General features: G+C 47.5%; 1 protein-coding gene across 2 annotated transcripts in view; it reads left to right on the top strand.

Moving 5' to 3' along the window:
* Positions 1-470: 470 nt before the first annotated feature.
* The window catches only part of SDC3 (syndecan 3), a 69,980-nt gene continuing 55,508 nt past the window's right edge, over positions 471-14,942 (top strand). Inside the window, exon 1 of one of the 2 annotated variants that reach the window (XM_074217888.1) lies at positions 471-711. In XM_074217888.1, the coding sequence (XP_074073989.1) occupies positions 562-711 (150 nt within the window). In that variant the 5' untranslated portion in view covers positions 471-561. The remainder of the gene's footprint in view (positions 712-14,942) is intronic. The other variant, XM_074217889.1, reaches the window with a different exon arrangement.

The raw sequence follows: 14,942 nt of genomic DNA on the forward strand, positions 1-14,942 counted from the left end.
GCGCCGTGCGGGGCCGGGGGGGCCGGCGGGGCCGGCGCTGCCCGCAGCTCTCGGCAGGGGGCCGCGCGCCCCCCTCCATCCCCTCCCCGGCGTCCCCGCGCTCCCCCCGGCTCTCCCGCCCGCCCACTCGGCTCCTCCCCGGCGGTGGGGGCGGCCCCGGGCCGGCGGCGGCGGCGCACGCTTCCTGCGGGGCGGCGGCTGAGGCTGGAGCTGGGGCTGGGGCTGAGCGGGCGGAGCGGGGCCGGAGCGGGGCCGGAGCGGGGCCGGAGCGGGGCCGGAGCGGGTGCCACAGCGCGGCGGAGCCCAGCGGATCCGGAGCGGAGCGCGGCGGAGCCCCCGGAGCCGGGAGCCCCCGGAGCCGGGAGCCCGAGCTCAGCCCGCCGCGGCCGCCCTCGCGGGTGCGGCAGCCCCCCGCAGCCCCCCGCAGCCCGGGCCGCGCTCTCCCCTCGGCGCTCCGCCCCGGCCGCCCCCGGAGGCGCCTCGGGAACAAAGGCGCCGGACCCGCCCCCGGCCCCCAGCCCCCAGCCCCGCCCCGCCCCGCCGGGCCCCTAGTCTGCAGCCATGAAGCCGGGGCCGCCGCACCGAGCCGGGGCCGGGGCCGGGGCCGGGGCCGGGAGCGGGGCCGGGGCCGGGGCCGGCGCGGGGGCCGGGGCCCGCGGGATGCTGCTGCCGCCGCTGCTGCTGCTGCTGTTGGCGGGACGAGCGGCCGGGGTGAGTGAGAGAGGGGAGACCCCCTCCCACAGCCCTCCCCCTCCCCTCCGGGGCTCCCCCTCACCCCTTCTCCCCCTCCCCCCCCTCGGTCCGTCTCCCGCCTCCGGTGGCGGCCACCCATCCCCTCCCTCCAGATGACCCCTCTCCCCCCCAGCCCCTTGCCCACATGTCCGCCCCTCCCCGCCTCTCCTCTCTCCTCCCTCCCCAAGTGGCCACCTCCTCTCCTCCTCATGTACACCTTCCTCCTCCTCCTGTCCCCCCCCCCCCCCGTCCTCTCCCTCACCCTAGGTCATCCGGATCCTTCTCCTTGCCGCCCCCCCCCCCAGTCAGCTTCCTTTTCCTCCCCTGCTCTTGACCTCCCACCTTGGCCTCCTGCTGTTCCCCAACCCTTCTTCCTTAGGGCCTGCTCCCCCTCCCTTCCTATCTCCTGATTAGGGCCTGGCTGGCACAGTCCCATCCCCGGGCCCCCATCGCCGTTCCCCTTGAGACATCTACTCCAGGGGCTTCTGCCTGTGGCTTGAGGGGACCCTCTGACCCCCATCTGTGCCTTCTTGGACCCCCCTCCCTATTCCCCCGAGTCCCTGCTGGGAGCTAGACCTTGTCACCATCCTAGCCACAGCCCTGGGCTTCCCAGCGGGGAGAAGACGGGTGGGTGTGACCACCGTGTTTGGGGAGAGGGCCAGCTGGGTATTGCTGCTGCTGAGAGTCTCTCTGATTCTGGGTGTGTCCGGGGAGCTCTGTGCCTCTCTGGTCACTGTCCACTTGCAGGTGGACAGAAAACGTTGGTCTCGGGGGATTCCTTTGTGTCCTTCGGAGAAGGCTCATTGAGGGTCACCTGGGAGGAGAGCGTTGGGGTCAGACATGAGTGTGGTGATGGTGATGGGCCATGTATGGGAGATGTATATAGGAGATGGGCTAGGTGGGCAAGGGCGAGCCAGGTGATTAGGGGTATCCGTGTGTTGGTGTGTGTATGTGAAGGTGACCTGGGTGCGTGATGGTGAAGGGTATCGATGTGTAATTGGGGTGTGTGCAGGAGTGTGATGTGGAGTATATATAAGTGGGATCTGGACGAACGGGGCATGGGTATATATGGATGAGAGAATATGTGTGTGTGTGTGTGTGTGTGTGTGTGTGTGTGTGTGTGTGTGTGTGAATGAGATTGGTGACCTGGATATGTCCGACTTTGAGGTGTATGTGTGTGTGTGTGTGTTTGTGTGCGTGTGTGAGTGTGTTTGTGTGCGTGTGTGTGTGTGATAGTGACCTGGTTACATGTGACTGTGAGGGGTATGTATGGGTGCTTCATTGGTGATCTGAATGTGTGACTGAGGAGTGTGTGATGGTGATCTGAGTTTATAGGACAGTTCTTGGGATTGTGTTCTCTTTGTGTATAAGTGTGTGTATATGTGTGAGATAAATGACTTGGTTACATATGACTGTGTGGGATATGTAGGGGTGGTTTGTTGGTGATCTGAATGTGTGACTGTGAGGGGTGTGTGATGGTGATCTTAGTTTATGGGATGGTTCATCTGATTGTGTTCACTATGTGTACATGTGTGGATGTGTGTGATAGTGACCTGGTTACATGTGACTGAGGAGTATGTATGGGTAGTACGTTGATAATCTGAATGTATGACTGTGAGGGGCGTGTGATGGTGATCTGAATTGATAGGATGGTTCATGTGATTGTGTTCCCTATGTGTGTTTGAGTGTGTGTGTGTATGTGTGTGTGTGTGTGTGTGTGTGATAGTGCCCTGGTTACATGTGACTGAGGAGTATGTATGGGTAGTTTGTTGATAATCTGAATGTATGACTTGAGGGGCGTGTGATGGTGATCTGAATTTATAGGATGGTTCATGTGATTGTGTTCTCTTTGTGGGTTTGAGTGTGTCTTTATGTGTGTGTGTGTGTGTGTGTGTGTGTGTGTGTGTGTGTGTGTGTGTGTTGTAGGATTCGAACTTGGGAGCTGAGAAACTCTATTTTTAAATATTGACTGAGCCTGCATTTGCAGGCACAGAAGAGTTTGGTGAGGAAACCACCTCTATGATCTTGGGCCATCTCTCCTTTGGGATAGCAGAGGCTTTATGGGGGGTGGGGATAGTGCAAGGTCAATATATCAGAAGGGGTTGGAGACCATGGATCTCTTTGTTGGATAGTGTCTAAATTTATTGAGGTAACTTGTAGCTGAGACTCCCTGGAGCAAGGGTTAAGATCTATTCTTCTCCTCCTCCTGCTATCTCCTCCTCTGCCCCCCAATTCCAAAGTTGTGAAATGATTTAGGGATGTGGGGCTGACAGTGGTTGGTTATCAGTGGCATTGGACATTGAAGGGTTCATGTCTCATGACATTTCCTATGACATAGTCATGAGGTAGGTGGGGCAAGCATTATTAGTAATGAGTTTGGAGAACAGAGACAGCATGGCATTGGACAGAATATTTGAGATAGATTCTGAAAAACCTGTTTCAGTTGGACTTGGTGTGTGATCCTAGGCAAGACATTTCTAGCTTTTCCATCTTAGTTTGCTCATCTGTGAAACAGGAATTATAACAACCTTCTTCCCAGGTTGTTGTGAAGATCAAACGAGATAATATTTGGAGAGCACTTTGCTGATGAGGATGATGTTCTTGGGAGTCAGGATCCTGAACCTAGACCATATTTTAGCACTTTACTGATCCAGGGCAATTTATTTTACCTTTCCAATTCAATCTGATAGTTAATATTGTGTTCAAGGAAGGCTCTGTGTGAGTTGCTGAGGCATACAATAGTTGATCATTTGAGGAAGAAATGTGTTAAGAGAAGTGTTATGTTTAGAGTTAAGAGAGCTTGAGTTCTTGGCCCAGCCCTGTTGCTTATTAACTGTGTGACCTTAGACAAGTTGCATCAGCAACTTGGGGGGGAATTGGACAAGGTGACCCCTTCTTTGTGGCTCTAAATTTGTGATCTCTTGATCATCCTTCCCTAGGATGGAGTATCCGAGTTGCCCCTTGAAAGAAACTAGGGATTCTTAGAGGCGAGAGCCTTATTTCAAACAGTAAAAGGGAGATGCTTGCACTGGGGCAACTTGGTAGGGCAGTAGATAGAGCACAGGACCTAGAATAGGGAAAATTTGAATTCCAGATACTTCCTAGCTGTATGACCCGGGGCAAGTCACTTAACTCTGCCTTAGATTCCTCGCCTGTAAAATGAGCCTCGCCTGTAAAATGAAGGAAATGGTAAACCACTCCCATTATCTTTGCAAGAAAACCCATAATGGGGTCGTAAAGAATCAGACGTGACCAAATAACAATTTGTTTTCCCTTCCTCTAAAAGGGTACTTTTTACATGTGAAAGTACTCTGAGTGTGTACTGTCATCCTTATTTCATAATGGAAGGGAATTCAGATGGGGCCAGCAGAGCAGAGAGGGAGATCCCTTGGGATCCAGGGGGACCAAAGGGTTTCCTTTGCTTCTCAGGCAAGCCAGAACAGGAGGAAGTAAGCCACAGGTGGGATTGATATTTGCTTGAAAGTAACCCACCTCAGAGAAGCCCAGCTCTCCTTGGGCATTACTTAAAGCCAGGATATGGTTTGTAATGACCTGATTTAGGGACAGGCTTTTCGGGGAAACTGAGAAACAGGGTAACTCCTTTATGCTCCTGAAGTGGCATCGGGGAAAGAGGTCTGTGTGCTGGCTGCCCAGGTTCATTGGAGTCACCTACCTTCCTCGAAGGAGGACTATGCCCAGTGATGAGGTATAGGAGCTTAGAATCTCAGCATCCTAGTCTCGGAGTGGAAAGGGACCTGAGGTTCTGAGAGTCCAATCTCACCAATGTAGGAATCCTTTCTATCACATCCCAGAATATTGGTTAGCCAATTAGCTTACATTTATTAAGAGCCAGCTGTTTGCCAGGCACTCTGCCAAATAATAGGGATGCAAAGGCAAAACTGAGACACAGTCTGTTCTAGAGATTACAGTCTAAAGGTCATTCTGCCTGTGCTTGTACACCCTGGTGACAGGGAGCTTATTACCTTACAAAGCAGACAGTTCCTTTGTTACATAGTTATGATTCAGAAAAGCACTGGAGCAGAGATGGGGAAGGGAAGGAGGAGAGGTTTGGTCAATCACTGACTATTATAAAGAAATATTCACAGAATCACTCTTATGGGGCTGGAAGGGTTCTTAGTATAGAGTAGAAATTGAATTATAGATCCATTGGATGATAGATTCAAAGATGGAGCAGACTTCCAAGGTCATCTAGTCCAATTCCTTCATAGTACAGATGAGAAAACTCAGGTCTAGGTCCTTAATGTAGAGGGGGTTTGAAGCAGCAGAGCTGGGGATTTGAACCTTCTTCGTCTGGTTCCTTTCCACCATACCAAATCACATTGACTTCCCTAACAGAGATTATTGTCAGAGCTGGAAAGGGGTGGGGTGAGAGTGAGGTCAGCTCACCCCACTCTCATTTTACAGAGGAAAATGAGGCGTAGAGAAGTGAGCTGACTGGTCAAAGGTTACCAGGCAGGAAGCCCAAGAGCTGGGATTTATGAGGCCTAGTGGGTCCCCAGCTGACTGAGCTGGAAGTTAGAGCAAGTCCTGCTGTCCTAGACCTGGACATTCTAGCCACCACACTAGCTCCTTACCATCCAGAGTGTTACTATGAAAGATAATAACACATGAAAAGATGCCAGGCAACATATTCTAAGTGCTAGAGAGGAAGCAATGGAGAGAGGCAGGGAGACACAAAGAGATAGAGAAACAGAGAGAAAGAGACAGAGGGAGAGACACTGAGAGACAGCACACTGGATTTGAGTATGGACCTCAGTTTCCTCATCTGTAAAATTAAAAGATTGGGCTTGGATGGCCTCTGAGGTTTCTTTTGGTTCCAAGTCTATGAACCAAGGACTAAGACCATCAGGGAAAGCTTCATGAAAGAGGAGGAATGACAAGGATTCGCAAGCTGATGCTAGCCAGAGATGAAGGTGGAGTCCCTCATCAAGCAGGACTTATAGCTGGAAGGGGCCCTAGAAGCCATCTAATAATCCAGCATCTGATCCTTCTTTTATACATTAGAAAACCAAGACTCAGATTTGGGGAAAAGACTTATCCAAGGTCACTCAAGTCTTCTGACTTCCAAACCAGTGAGCTGAGGTATTGTGATAGAATGCTGGATATTGGAGTCAGGAAAACTGATTTAAATCCCAATTCTAATACTTTTTTTTTTTTTTTGGCAAGGCATTGGAGTTAAGTGACTTGCCAAAGATCACACAGCTAGGTAATTTTTAAGTGCCTGAGCTCGAATTGATCTCAGGTCCACCTGACCCCAGGGCTGGTGCTCTATCCACTGCACAGGGTCATGTGGTTAAGAAGCATTAAAATTGGGGCTAGGGGGAATACTGCCTCGTGGAACCTATTTCTTTATCTATAAAATGAAGGAGTTTTGACCAGATGACCTCTTTTTTTTTTTTTTTTGCAAGGCAGATGGGGTTAAGTGGCTTGCCCAAGGCCACACAGCTAGGCAATTATTAAGTGTCTGAGACCAGATTTGAACCCAGGTACTCCTGACTCCAAGACCCGTGCTTTATCCGTTACGCCACCTAGCCACCCCCAGATGACCTCTGTGATTCTTTGGTTTTGCAGCCACATCCACTGTCTACCCTTGGTAACACCCTACTTGAATGTCTGCATTCTGGTGGAAATTTCAAAGGGATTGGACTCAATGGCCCCTGCAGACCCTCAGCTTACATTATCTATCAAAAAAAGAATGGCAGTCAATGAGTTTTCCATCACTTGGATGTATATTTTTTGAAGAGGTTCCATGATCTTGTGGAAGTTTTAGAGAGCATTTGTGGTTTTGGTATAGGTTGAATCTTTGATTTCTTTTCTACCTCTTAGATTCTAAGATTTTGTGTTTGAACATTCTATGTTTTCTAAGATTCCCTAATTGTCCTGCCATTCTGTATTCTAACAGTCCTACCCCTCTGTCATTCTGTGTTCTAAGGACCTTTCCTCTCTGACATTCTGTGTCTAAGGGCTCTTCCCCTCTGGCATTCTATGTTCTAAGAGTCCTCCTCCAACATTCTATATTCTAAGGGCTCTCCTCCTCTGTCATTCTGCATTCTAAGGGCCTTTCCAGATCTGACATCCTGTGTTGTAAGGTTCCTCCAAGTCCTGTCTTCTGTTCTATGGTCCCCTCCCAGATCAGATATTTTACTCCCCAATTCTGACATTCAGTATTATTCTAAGACCTCTTCAAGTCTGTTCATTTTATCTCAAGTCCTTTACAGCTCCGATTTTCTCTATTCCAAGTACTTTCTCTGAACTCTGACTTTCTATAGTCTAAGATTCCCAAGTTTTTTCTGTCTAGACAAATCCAGTGCTCTACAAATATAAGCAGTCCATTTATTTCTTGTTTGCCTTGCCTGGGCTCTCTGTCAGCCTGCTCTAGCCCAATGAGGTGAGAACTCTGGGATGTCAGGACCCTTCTAAGTTCATCATCTCTCCGGACTCACCCGACACCCACAGAGTGAGTCACTGAGAGCTCTGTGGGATGGGAAACTCTTGGCTATGGCACTGGAAAAATCTGGTAGTTGATGTATATGTATGTGTGTGAATGAATGCTGAGTTGTGGTTGGGAGTCAGCCTGTGGGAGGGAAAGGGGTCTTTGGAACTGGCTTGTCTTTCCTGAGAGAACCCTCCAGGTCCCCGAATCCCCTTGAACTACAATCTTTCTACCATCTCCAAACATGGTCTGGGGCTCCCAAGCCCTCACCCCACTCTGGCCACCCACCTTTCAGGCCCTCTCCCCTAGACTGCCCATATTTGGGGACTTGAACTTCACAGATTGCTGAGGATTCTATTCCTTGTATCCTTGGACAGGAGAGTTGCTTCTCAAGGGGATTAAAGGAGGATAGGCCCAATAGGGGCCTCTCTGAGTTCTCATGCATGAGGATTCTAGAGGTTGTATACTGTCCCAAGAGCTTGAGTTGGACCATCCATACTTGCTGTTATTCTAGTTTTTTTTCGCTTTAAAGACTTTTATAATTTTAGCCCCAACCTGTTTCTTTTTTAGGTTTTTGCAAGACAAATGGGGTTAAGTGGCTTACCCAAGGCCACCCAGCTAGGTAATTATTAAGTGTCCAAGGCCATATTTGAACTCAGGTACTCCTGACTCCAGGGCCGGTGCTCTATCTACTGTGCCATCTAGCCACCCCCAACCTGTTTTTTAAAAAATATTTTATTGGTGCATTTAAAAAATAACACTTTCATTCCTTACTGACTTCACATCCCTTTTGGCTCCCTGGCAAAAATAGAATATGTCCCTCATAACAGAGCAGTATAGTCAAAAGAAACAAATTAATATGTCCGAAAATATATGACACATTTTGCACCTGTAGCCTACCACCTCTCTGTTGAGAGATTGAGCACATTTTGCCATCAGGCTTCTGAAGTCCTGGCCAATGCATCTATCGTAATTCTGTAGTCTTTCAACTTTCCAGTCTCTTTTTCTTACTTCCTGTTCCTCCCCCTAATGCACTCTTCTTTTCCATCACAAATTGGCCTGCTTGTCTATCATGTAAACAATAATAGCATTCCTTTCCCTGACTCCATGCTCTTGTTCCCTCCTCGCCTCTGCTTCTTGGAATCCATGGCTGGCTTCAAGGTTTATCTCAGGTGCCACCTCCTACAGGAAGCCTTTCCTGATTCCTCCTAGTGATCAGTAATTTCTACCATTATTCCCCCCCCCCCATGATTTTGTATTTTGTATTTATTTTGTGTATGTTTACTACTTTGTATACATGATGTGAAATTCTTTCATTAGTTACTTGAGGCCAGAGGCATTATGTTTTTGCATGTTTGGCATATAGTAGGTGCTCAATATTTGCTTATTTATTTATTAAGCCTTAAACAGAAAAGGAATGAGAAGCTGGGAGCTGGGGTTACAGAGGGACTCCAAACAAGTTTCCATTGATCCCAAAGTTATGCTTACTTTGGCTCTGAAAGTATCATCCAGGCTCTCTGCTCCAGTTCCCTCCATCCCCACCCCAATTCCTGTCCTAGCATTAAATATTTATTAAGCTCTGCTGTGTGGTTAGTCCTAGGCTAGGGAAAGGGAGGAGGGTCAAGGAAGACGTGGGTACTGCGTTACTTCATCAGACAGTGACATAAGCCACAAGGACAAAGAGTAATCTTTAGGGTTCCAAATTGAGGGACAAAGCTGAGGTGGGGAGGGACCTATCCAGGCTTTCTGGTCCTGCCACATCATGAAACTCAAAGAACTAGGGAGAACCAGGCCCTTTCAAAATCAGCTGGATCCCTCTGGATCCAAACAAGATGGTAGCTCAGTGAGGTTTCCAGCCTGGCTTAGATTTCCCACTGCAAGGGACCCTCAGGAATGCATCTTGGGGTGATGGTGGTGATGGTGGCAATGATGATAGTGATATAGTCTGCCATACTAGCCTGGATTGTTGCCTAGGGTCTACCACTAACCAAATTCATTGAGTGCTGGGGAAATCAGGGTAGGAAAAGAGAAGTGTGGGACAAATGGGGAAAGCAGGAGGAAGGATGGGCAGGACTTGGTGAGGCTGGGATAGTGGGTGAAGTGGGGCAGCAAGTAGCTGGCGGAATAACTTGAGCAAAGGGGTGTGTGTGTGTGCGTGTGTGTGTGTGATCAGGAGAAACAGGTTTGATTGGAGAAGTGAGATTAAGTAGGAAAAAGAGAACTGGGAGAGGAAGCTGCAAGGTGTGACAAAGAATTTCAGAGACGAACCTAGAATTATCAAATGTCAAATTCTCAAGGGATCAGTTCTGAGAGAAGCCAATCCTTCTTGAAAAGTCCCAGATTCTTTCCTATCTGTATAGCAAACCAGCATCCCAGAGGTATATATGGCCTATCTCTAAAGACAGTTTAGCCTGGGGTCCCTAACCTAGAATTGTGGAACTGGGAGGGCCCTTAGAACACAGAATGTCAGAGATGGAGGACCCTTGCTATATAAAGTGTCAGAGCTGAGAGAGTCCTTAGAACATAGAATGTCAGAGTTTGGAAAGACCTTAGAATATGGAATGTTAGATTTGGAAGTGACATTTATCTAACCCCTTTGTTTTGTAGAATTTTTAGGCTCTGAGACCTCAAGACCATCTTGTTCTACCCTACCACTTTAAATGTGAGGAAATCAAGGTTGAGCCTAGTGGGCTTCTCATGTCAGATTGAGGAATTTGGACTCCATCCTTGAGGCACTCCTGGAGGTTACTGAGCTGGGGTGGGGGGGGTAGTGGCTGTACTAAAGGCAGGTCTTTTAAAAGGTCTTGCTAGGATTTTGGATAAAGCTATACTTGCCCTCTCTGTATCCCCAGGGAGTAGAGAGTCAGAGGCCAGGGCCCAAGCCACATCTGAGCCCTACTTGGAGCTTGGCGCCACATGGCTGGGTGGGTGGGGGGTCTGTGGTCTGATGCTCCGCTGCCACCTGGGCTCTGGGCTTCTACCCAGTGGTTCTCTTCCCTCTAATTACATGTCTAGAAATGGTTACCCTGGGCCACCCCACATGGTGAGGGGGCAGGGCACTGGGACCCTAGGCTAAACTGTCTTTAGAGATAGGCCATATATACCTCTGGGATGCTGGTTTGCTATACAGATAGGAGAGAATCTGGGACTTTTCAAGAGGGACTGGCTTCTCTCAGAACTGATCCCTTGAGAATTTGACATTTGATAAACTTTTTAATCCTTTCATGTCATTCTCTAGAATCCCCCCCCCCCCCATACCTCTAATATCTCCAGTTCCAGCAGCTCTTCTGTATTCCCCCTCCCCCACCATGGTCTTGCTGGTTAGGCTGGGGAAACCTTTCCCCATCACAGCTTCACCCCCATAACATTCCTTCCCACATTCCTGGGCTCTACCATTTGAATAATGTTCTCTATACATTCTCCATCTCTTTGGCAGAGATAATGCTCCACCCCCCACATTCCCAGATCCTCCTACAGGAAAAGCAGTACCCCTAGGTTTTCAGGCTCTCTCACATGGATAATGTCCCCTCCATGTCCTCCCTTACCCATTTCCATTTCTGTCTTCTCCTTTTCTATCATTCACCCTCCACATTATTCAGACCCTCCCTCATTTATAAAATTACTCATGAAGACAAGCAGCATGACTCAGCCAGATGATGAATTTGGGAGTCAGGAAGGTTTGGGTTCAGATCTTACCTCTGATGCTGAGAGGGTCTTTGGGCCTGGGCAGGAAGCTCCAGGAATGGAAAGCACTAAACCATCCTAGCTTTAGGTTCATCACATGCACAGAAGAGGATATTAATACTCATAGCACCTCCCTCCCAGAGATGTTGGGAAGATAAAATGAGATATTGTAAAAACACCGTGAACTCAGAGGTTCTTTGGGGATGTCAAAGTGGCCCTAATAGTGGTAGCAGGACTTCAAGGATGACATCTCGCCTTTTATACCCACTGTGAGAAAGGAGACCCTTTATTACCCCAGTATCTGGATCTGGGTTGGGGGAGATAATAAGGGCAATCCTTGACTGATAGGGTTCTTTTGAGGCTCAATCTCTCAACCAGGATTTATAAGGCACCTACTATGTGCCAGTTACTCTTCTAGGTTTGGGGGTTGCATATTAATCAGCAAGCTTTTTTTAGGTACCTACTGTATGTCAGACAATTCTGGGGATAGATATAGCCCATTTCCTACTGTGTGCTAAGTTTGGGGGATACATATCAATCATCAAGCATTTATTAGACACCCTCTGTATCTCAGACACAGTACTGGGGATAGATATAATGCATTTCTTACATTGTGCTAGGTTTGAGGAATTCATATAAATCAGTAAACATTTATTAGACATCTACTGTATGTCAGACAATTTTTTACTATGTGCTAGGTTTTCAGGGATTCATATAAATAAGCATTTATTAGGCACCTATATGTCAGAGAGTGCTGGGGATAGATAAAGCAATTCTCTACTATACTCTTAAGTTTGGGGGAGACATAGTAATCATTTATTAGGTGCCTACTTTATGTCAGATAGTGCTGAGGATAGGTATAACCCATTTCTTACTATGTGTGAGATTTTAGGAATTCATACAAATAAATATTTATCAGATGCCTACTGTATGTCAGGTACTGTTTGGAGTGATGGGGATACATATAAAGGAGACAGTTCCTGCCCTCCAGAAACTTAGATTCTCACAGTTGCTCTTCAATTGGTCTTTTGGTTACATCTGACTCTTAGTGACTCCATTTGAGTTGGTTTTTTTTTTTAAAGAGAAAACTGGAGTGGTTTGCCACTACCTTCTCCAATATGACATGAACAATACTCACATGCATAAATAAATGCAGAATATATATAAAATAAATTCAAATGAGAGAATTATGTCATGTCCTTTGCAAACCTTAAAGCATAAGATGAATGTCACTTCTTATTATTGTAAGAATTTTAGCACTTTCCTCATTTTCAGGCCCTCTTCCTACTTATAATATTCTTTGGACTATAGGGAAAATAGTAGTAGTAGTGGTTGGTGGTGGTTGTGGTGGTGGTGTTTGTGTTAGTAATGGTGGTGGTGGTATTAGTAATGGTAGTAATGATAGTAGTAGTAGTAGTAGTAGTAGTAGTAGTAGTAGTAGTAGTAGTAGTAATAAAAGTGGTGAAACATTTATATAACTCCTACTGTGATGCTGCTTGTTAAGCATTTTGTAAGTATCTCACTAGCTCCTCAGAACAACCCTGGAAAGTTCTATTTTTATCCCTTTGGATGGGGAAACTGAGGCAAACAGAGTTTAAGTTACTTGCCCAGGGTCACATAGTTAGTATGTGTCTGAACTCAGATCTTCCTAACTTCAAAACCCAATAGTTGGGGTGGCTAGGTGGTTCAGTGGATAGAGCACCAGCCCTGGAGTCAGGAGTTCCTGAGTTCAAATCCGGCCTCAGGCACTTAATAATTACCTAGCTGTGTGGCCTTGGGAAAGTCACTTAATCCTATTGCCTTGCAAAAACCTAAAAAATAAAAAAAAAAAACAACAACCCCAAAGTCTATCCACTGTGCCAACTAGCTGCCAAAACCTGGATATTTCTAAGAGTCGTTATAAGCAGTGATGGTGGGGAAGGGGAGCTGTGAGTAGAGGGAGAGGCTCCCTAAAGGGTCCTGGGGGACCTGAAGGCTTTACAAGCTTTTAGTAATCTTCTCCTGAGGCCATGGGATTGTCCTGGCTGTAAAACCATAACAGGTAGACTTCAGTTCCATCTGAATAAACCCTTGCCCACTTCTGTTTTTTTTTTTTTTAACATTTAATTTGTTTTCCAATTATATACAATAGTAATATGTACCCATCATTTTTTGCAAGGCTCTGAATTCTACAATTTCCCCCTCTTCCCTCCCACCCAGAAGGCTGTCTGACAGTCTCTACATTGTTTTCATGCCATACATTGATGTAAATTGAATGTTATAAGAGTAAACATAAACCCCATCCTCCCCACAAGAAGATGAGAAACCTCAAGAATAGAGAGGAAAGAAAAAAGTACTTCAGTCTGTGTTCAGATTCCAATGGCTCCGTCTCTGGGGTGAGTTGCTTTCATTATCATAAGTCCACCAGAGAAGCTGCTTCAATATTTTTCCCACAGTTGCTATTACTAGCTGTACCTCCCCTCTATTCCTCCCCACTCTCATTTATTCTATTCTCTCTCTCCTTTCATTTTGGCCATGTCCGAAAGTGTGTTGTATCTTGAGTACCCTCTCCCTCCATCTTCCCTCTCTTCTGTCACCTATTCCCCCCTTCCTTCCCCCCATTCCCTCTCATCCTGTCCCTTTGGAACACACTGTTAAGGGTGTGCCTGAGGTTGTGTCCTCTCCTCAAGGGCCATATATCCTAGGCACAAAACTTTAGAGCTAGAAGGAATCTTGGAGACCATGGAGATTAACCCTATCATTTTATAGAGGGGAAACTGAGGTGCAGAGATAGTATTTATTCAGGGACACACAGGACCCTAGAACCTGAGGTGGTTTTGAATCTTGCATCTAAATTGACTCCAAGGTCAGTGCCCTGTCTGATAGACCATGTTGCTTCTCCTTTTGGCCTGGAGTCAGGAGGCTGGACTAGATGACCTCTAGTAACCTCCTTAAAAGGCAGAAGAGAGCTTTACTGTCTTCCCAGGCCATTCTTCTCTAGTCTAGAGATCAATGCAAGAGGGGAGGAGGGAAGGGACTTGCCTTCATGTCTTTGGATGTTTGGCTTTTCCCCCATCTTGGCCCCCACTTTTCCATTCCTGCCTCTCTTAATTGCACTCAGAGCCTAAAGATAGCGGTTGGGATTATTTGGGGTGTGGGCAAGCCCCTCCCTTGGCTCAACTCTTCCCAACAGATCAGTTTGTGTTCCTCCTTATTGGGAGATAGCCCAGAGGGCAGGTCCCTTCCCCCAAACCTATAAATATCTCCCAATGTTCCCCACATTCCTGTTCTCCCCCCAACCCCATGGGCTAAGTAGAGAGTGTGGCCTGAAACGTGGCCTTCTGTAGGACGGGAGGTGGGGCCTGACCTTGCCCATCAGGGACCTAATCATAGACTTTTGGAAAACCACAGGCCCAAGGGATGCTGGGTCTAGTCTGCCCACTGTACCACAAATGCCAAGTCAAAACAGCTACAATGCTAAGGTCTCAGCAAGCCCTTCCCACACAGTAACCCCATGTTGTAGATAAAGTATTACCCAGAAGGAAATTGAGTCTCAGAGATGTGAAGTGATTTGCCCATGATTCCACATAGCCAGTGGTTTTTAGACAAAAGGTTTAAATTCTGGTTCCCTGAAGCTAAGATTAGTGCCTTTGGGGGGGGGTGCACTAGGAAATTTCTGCTTCCAGAGAGAGGGGCCTAAGTTTTCTCCCCGAGGTTGCTTTGGTTTGGGTTTTTACCCAGAACCATCAGAGTCAAGATAGGGCAGCAGGTTGGAGGGTCCCTCCTCCTTAGCCTCAATCTTCTGGGCCCAGGATAATGGTGGAGACCTTGGCCTCAAATGTCTCGCTTCTACATTTGCTAGACTGGTTGGGCACCCCAAGCTTGCTTATCTCCCCCTCCTGAGCATTTGGCCTCGACTGCCAGGCTGGGCCTTAATGAGGGTAATTTAAAAGCAATCAGCAAGGGTGGGAGGGATGTGGAAAATCTAATTGCAAAGCTCTACATAATAGAGATTCTCAGCTTCACATGCAATCCTCTCTTTCCGTTCTATACTACCATGTGTATGGAAATGATCATTTTATTTGGTGTTTAT

This window comes from Macrotis lagotis, chromosome 1, assembly GCF_037893015.1.
Source record: "Macrotis lagotis isolate mMagLag1 chromosome 1, bilby.v1.9.chrom.fasta, whole genome shotgun sequence".
Taxonomy (NCBI): Eukaryota; Metazoa; Chordata; class Mammalia; order Peramelemorphia; family Peramelidae; genus Macrotis; species Macrotis lagotis.